Source organism: Hyalella azteca, unplaced genomic scaffold (genome assembly GCF_000764305.2).
Source record: "Hyalella azteca isolate HAZT.00-mixed unplaced genomic scaffold, Hazt_2.0.2 contig4142, whole genome shotgun sequence".
NCBI classification, from domain to species: domain Eukaryota; kingdom Metazoa; phylum Arthropoda; class Malacostraca; order Amphipoda; family Hyalellidae; genus Hyalella; species Hyalella azteca.
Window position 1 is genome coordinate 166,132 of NW_025934368.1, and position 6,540 is coordinate 172,671.

Below are 6,540 nucleotides of genomic sequence, written 5' to 3' on the forward strand. Positions count from 1 at the left end.
CGCCTAAAACTCTGCAAGCATCGCGAATACGTTTCACATGTACTGAGAATGACAAAGCCACTGCAACCTCAATATGTATTTCTAAAAAATTATTTCAAGTTGAAAGTTTTTTTGGAACAATTCTTATTTTTGAAGTGCTTACAATTCAAATTAGCCTCAACGTAATGACAAACATTTCATTTCAATTCTTGTAACTATCAATTGTTTATTAAATTTGATGACTTATCTTCAAGTATTATCGCGTAACGGCAGGTATTTCGTGAACGCACATTAATAAAATGAAAGTGTGAAGCTAAAAAAAAAAAAAAAAAAACTGACCAACACCCTAAAGTAAATATGATATAGTGATGATTAAACACAAAAAAGGCACGACGAATTAAGTGGAATAAATCTTCCCTGATACTTTCTCCGACAGCAGCCACATTGAAATCTGCCATATTCGGAAGATGAGCTTGTTAAATCCTCAAATCAACTAGTGAAACCAGTCTCCCAAGATCAAAATTCAAATCCTGGAACTAATCTCTTCTTCGAGCTTCTCAGGGGTGAAGACGCCGTACTCGGTGATGATCCCTGTGATGAGGCGTGCTGGGGTGACGTCAAACGCGGGGTTCCAGCACGCAATTCCTGGAGTGAAAATCTCAGCTCAGACTACTTTCAACTCCAGTGCACAAGTTTAAAACGTTTTAACCATCGACGAATAAGCTGAAGTTAAATTGAATGACATAAAACGATTATGCAAGCAATTAAATTTAACAAGCGAGAGCAAAATGGTGGATATTTTGCGAATGATTGTGAGAAGCGGAAATAGATAATTGAGCAAAAGAGATTGATGTTGTAATTGTTCAAAATGAGGAAAGCGCAAGAGATAGAGGACAGTTACGTGGAGGCTAGAGATAGATGAAGCAAGCGTGGTACAAAGCAAGCAACATGCTGGATGTATGCTAACCAGGGGCGGCGACGGGCACTCCTGCAACAGAAGTCATCTCTAGCGCAGGTCTGTGCTCTATGGGGATGCCAGCACCAGACGACAGCTTCAGGTTGATGGAAGACGTTGGTGCACACACGAAGAACTTCACGTGATGAGCAGCGCACAACACAGCCAGCTGTGAAATACACAAGATGAAAGATATTATAGAATACCATAGAAAAAAAAAACAATTATGACCATTCAGAAGATGCAACGAAAAAAATTATACGAGATTTCAATGGCGGTGTGACATTCGAGAGATCAAAATTAAAAAGGTTATAAATAAAAATAAAATTAAAAAAATATAACTGCTTCAAAATTCGCTCAACATTTATGTCATGACTACTCACTGCCATCTTTCTTCATACCTACGTGAACCAGCAGGTAGGCATCTTATTTCTCAAAACTTGCTGCAAACTATAGATGAAATGACGGGTTGTTATCATTTGAAAGACTTATAGCAAAAAGCTAAGATATATTTCATGGACACGTTGACCCCGGGTGACGGGGATGAGAGGAAGTGACCTGGTAAGTGCCGATCTTGTTGGCGGTGTCTCCGTTTGCCGCCACGCAGTCCGCGCCGACGACCGCCGCGTCCACTTGAGACGAGGACAGAAGCGCTCCCACAGCACCATCGCATATCTGTATAATTCTTCCTATTAGCAAATCTGAGAAATTCCTTTCAATAACATGGCACAAATAAAACCAATAACTAATATCAAATTTTTACAATCATGATATTAAAAAAGTAAAGCTTGCAACCAGGAATAACATCCAACATGTATAATTATGTTTCAATTTAAGCCCTTCTAAACTTAAGATCATACTTTATACGTTTATACTTTTATACGTACATACTTTCTATCACCCAACACAACAGAATTTTTCGACATAAGATTTTTTACAGCTTCAACATCATAATCCATATAAATGAACTCGCAACTCGCTATATAGTGGTACAACATCATTAGAAAACTACCTTAATATCTTACCACAACAGGAGTACTCACTAGGGTTGCATTGGGCCAGCCCTCAACAACGGCCTCATAAGCAGAGAGGCGAGACCCTTGCATATACGGCCGCGTCTCCAGCATGTATAATCCTTCTGAAAGTGGCGCGTTTTATTTAGTTTGTTTCTTTTACGTACGGAAGTTTATTGACTAGCGTAAAATTTTTGTTAGTTTAGCCTGTGAATCTTCACGAGCAGGATGAATATTTGTAAGGGATACTAAGACATTCAAACGCAAATGCAAGATAGTAATCAAAGATAATGGAAGACTTGTTTACCATTGAAACATTGAGCTTATAAGATTTATTTCTCCTAGCAATTAAAAGTTTTTTTTTTAAATTTGACATATGTACATCTCTTGATTATTTCTAGGGATGCAGGTATGTCAAGACATTGTGAAAAAAAAAAAAAATGCATCAAACCTATCTTAGTGGTGTGGCATTTCATTAAGATTAAAGCCAATTCTCGAACTATCTGGAAAACATTAATTTCAGTCAAAGAGTGTCTACATAAACTAAATAGCTAGATAAATTACACATTTTTAGAGTGCATTTCCTGTAAAAACATCAGGATGAAAAATGTTAAGTGTTTCTACTATCATTGTTTAATCCCTATACATAAATTACAAGGTGAATCAATTCATTTCAAACAATTATTGTAATATTAAATTTCAACTATGTATAAAGTATTTGTGTTAAGGTACTTATGTCTTTTTGAATAAATTTTGTATCCATTTTGTATAAATTTTGGTGACCCAGTGTTAAAAGTTCAGAGTACCAAGATTGGGGCAGTGAGATGTAGATTCAATCCCAGCTCTGAGCACCAGTTTCTGGTCAGAATAGGCAAGGAGGCCGGGCAGTTAAGTTAAACTTTTTAATTTCATTAGTTAGGATCCTAGACTAAATATTATTTAATCAGCAGTCATCATAGTGTAATGAGGTTAAGGGTACCTAATTGATAAAGATCAAGAATGGGCAGTAAGAATAAGATGGGATTTTAGGAAAACTTGCATACACATTAAAGATATTACATGCACAGATATTTTTCCTGAAAAAAATAAATGTAATCCTGATGTAGGTTAAAGAAAAAAACATTTAGATATGCAAATCCACAAAACAGGTAATTTAAAAAAAACAGGTGCCAAGAAAGTTACACATCAATTCTCATTGAAATATAGTTAGAAATTTACTGAGTTTCTTGATGGCATGAAGGCTACGAACAACACCAAGTGCAGTGCCATAGCCAGCTGTGGCTAGCGACCCCGTGTTACAGATGGTGATGAGTGAGAAGCCATCCTCACCATCTAAGAAATATGGAAATACATTTCTGAGATAACATAAATTATGACACAACAATGCAGCACAGCAGCAGAAGGTGAGCAAAACTCATTCAGGCATCTTACAAATGGCACGTCATTCCAAAGTATCTTAGAACAAACAATAATTAATCAAAATGAGGTTGAAAAATGATAATTCATACAAAAATAAGAATACGTCACACAACTACTAAATGCTAAACAAGTAAGAAGCCTTTCCTTTCTTGTTAACAGCTACCTTTCTTGCTCAGTTGCAAGATCTTTTGCATGCCCCAGTCACCCAAGGTCTTGTTTGTTGCCAAATCCATTTTTAGGAGATTCTCACACCACGCCAATATACTGAAAAAATTATGATACTACCAGCAATAGTGTTAACTGATAGGAAATCTTGTAAATGAATAAAACCAGATCAAGGAGAAGCCATTTAAACAGATAACAAAAGGACAAAAAGCAGCAACAAACATTTTCACCCAAAATAAAAATTATATTTTAATGAAAAGTTGCTGTAACACATTTAAAATCAATAATCTAGATCAAGAAACACACCTATTCATCATTTCAGTAACAGACTGAGAGGTTGTCAACAAAGAGCAAGAGTACTCAGTAAGTCTGAGCGCCTCTGCCTTCATGTTAACAGCTGTTGGCCGAGCAGTGATGAGATGAGCAAGGCTGTCACACACAAATGTGTGGAGACTCGTGCAGTCATTGAAGATGCTCGATTCTTTTGCAAGTTCAGCAGCAATGCTCAAACATCCAACAATGGCTATGGCAGGTGCTCCTCTTACCTGCACAGAAAAACTTTGTTATGGCAGTGAGTCACTGCCTAATTTGCCAAATAGAGAAAAACAATAAGAAAATTGTCAATAAGAAATACTCTATGGTTGTCAATGAAACCTTTATTAAAAAACTTTTTCCAAACTACACCAATGTTTGACATATATGTATACACCATAAAATGGGGGTAACTTAGACCGGTGGGGTAACTTAGACCACTTTTTGTTTTTTTAACAAATACCCCCACAACTCAAAAACTATTTGACATAGAAAAATTTTGTCAATGGGCATTAAAGGCTTAATACTGAGGCTACATAACACAATAGGAAGATTTGAAAAGTTTGCATATCTAATAGGTTAAAAAATTAAAAATGTGACCCACAAAAAAAAGCTATTATTTAAAGCCTGTCATAGTACCCCCTCCAATTTTTTTATTTTTTGCTTAAATAACTCCAGGTTTTGATGCATTGTAGTAGAACTCTTCTAGTTACATATGCAAATGACAAATTTTAGGAAAGTGTCATAGTTTGCAAATGGGGGCACCGCCCCCAAATGGGGTAACTTAGACCACCTATTGTCAGCCCTGATGGGGTAACATAGACCGGCTCGGAAGTTAATATAAAATTACCATATATAACATATTTTATGTTTGACAGCCTATTTATGTTTTTTCTCTATGTTTCAGACTCTACAGAGTCTTATATATGGTAATTTTAACTTAATTTCCAAGCCAGTCAATATTACCCCATCAGGGCTGCCATTAGGTAGTCACATTTTCCTCATTATGGGGTGGCGCCCCCCATTTGCAAACTATGTCACTTTCCTCAAGTGTGTCATTTGCATATGTAACTAGAAGAGTTCTACTACAATGCACCAAAACCTGGAGTTATTTGGAGTTATTTTACCAAAAAATATAATTGATTTTACCACCCGGTCTAAGTTACCCCAAGAGCTGGGGTAACAAAGACCACAACTTTTTTTGAAATTACATAAAGACTACAAGAGGCAGGAGCCAGCAATTTGTGGTGAGTGAAGCTAGAGTATAGACCTGTATTTTGCATGTTTCAATTCAAGTTTAATTTAGCTAGTAAAAAAATGGCATCATTTATAAAAAAAAAGTGGTCTAAGTTACCCCATTTTACGGTACCTCATGAAAATACTACATAGCTAAGTAAGCTATATGGCTGAAAATAGTCATTGCATGGTTTTCCACCACCTTCATTGCATGCATAGCTAGAGTTTTGATTTAATAATTGTAAAGCTAAAAATTTAAAAAAGAACACCTAAACAAAAAATACTAAATGTGTTAGTTCCAAATATATATGAGGTACAAACCTGTAAGTTGTGAAGTAACTGAGTTTTCAAGACTGACATAATATGCATTAAAAAATTACTTTTTAAAGATAACAATTCTAAAAAATCCAGTGTTTGATGTTACACAGGTACAATGAATTTTTAATTTTATTTTCAAATATTAAAAAAATTAATTTCAAATTTTTTGAATATATAAAAATTTTGTAAATTTTTTAAATTATTTATTCTGTCAAATGATTCATGCATTTATATATGAAAATTTTGTAAATTTTCAAAATTATTTATTCTATCAACTGATTCATAAATTGTCTCTGACTTTATGCAAGTGTGCAAAATTTCAGATTGATTGGACAGGTAGAAGTGTGTCAAATATCATTATAAGATAAGTAGCAGACAAAATTTTAAAAATATTTTTAATATAAAGAAAACAATTTTTAATGAATAAAAATATTTATTCTGTCAATTGATCCATGCATTGGCTCCAACTTTAGGCAAGTGTGCAAACTTTCAGATCAATTGGACAAGTAGAAGTGTGTCAAATACTGTTAAAGAGAAGTGTTGTAAAAAAGGAGTAGACGACCCTGAATGACATTAAATGACAACTCTAAAACAAAACAAAATACTATGGTAATGAAGTAATTAGATTAACATAATTTACCTGCATCTTTTGGATGGCATCCCATCCTTCTTGAACAGATTTGATGTCAATGTATACAGTCTTGAATGGTAATAACAGCTGATCTATGATTCTAAGTTGACCATCATGCCAAATAATAGCTTCAAGTGGAGCCATTTCTGAGAATCCATCATAGGAATTAAATTATTCAATACAACAGTAACATGTAAATTTAAATGAAAGTAAAAATAACAACTATTTTAAAAGACCATAATAAACATACCTATCTTTTAAACCATATGATACTGACTATTCAGCATTGCAAAATTATTGCAGCCTTCAGCCCAATTGTGTAGCTGTGTGGTTAGGCATAGACAAAGGTTTGTAGAGTGCATGGTACAAGCCTCTAAAAACCTTTGTCAATTTGAGTTACAAAAAATACACTAACTGTAAAATATTATAACTTCGTACCCATTACGAAGTCCTCCAACTTGCTCCGCAGTCATTCAAATTAATGCCATGAAATAAAAAAGAAAGTGACCGTC

The 6,540-nt window shown here is 34.6% G+C and overlaps 1 protein-coding gene across 1 annotated transcript; it reads right to left on the bottom strand.

Moving 5' to 3' along the window:
* Positions 1–61: 61 nt before the first annotated feature.
* On the bottom strand, positions 62–6,205 carry LOC108680537 (methylthioribose-1-phosphate isomerase). Its single transcript, XM_018169368.2, has 8 exons — positions 6,038–6,205; positions 3,838–4,076; positions 3,530–3,630; positions 3,166–3,279; positions 1,978–2,072; positions 1,493–1,609; positions 947–1,103; positions 62–624 (listed from the first exon to the last, which is right to left on the bottom strand). The coding sequence occupies exons 1-8, from the start codon at positions 6,170–6,172 to the stop codon at positions 503–505; spliced, it is 1,080 nt and encodes a 359-aa protein (XP_018024857.1). The 5' UTR covers positions 6,173–6,205; the 3' UTR covers positions 62–502.
* Between the last annotated feature and the right edge of the window lie 335 nt (positions 6,206–6,540).

What these genes read in the sequence shown, in the direction of transcription:
- LOC108680537 (XM_018169368.2), bottom strand. Translation starts at nt 6,172, where the DNA reads ATGGCTCCACTTGAAGCTATTATTTGGCATGATGGTCAACTTAGAATC. An exon ending in ATGCCATCCAAAAGATGCAG is followed by an intron (nt 4,077 to 6,037) that starts GTAAATTATGTT and finishes TTTTCTGTGCAG; the next exon opens with GTAAGAGGAGCACCTGCCAT. An exon ending in TCATGCCATCAAGAAACTCA is followed by an intron (nt 2,073 to 3,165) that starts GTAAATTTCTAA and finishes CGCCACTTTCAG; the next exon opens with AAGGATTATACATGCTGGAG.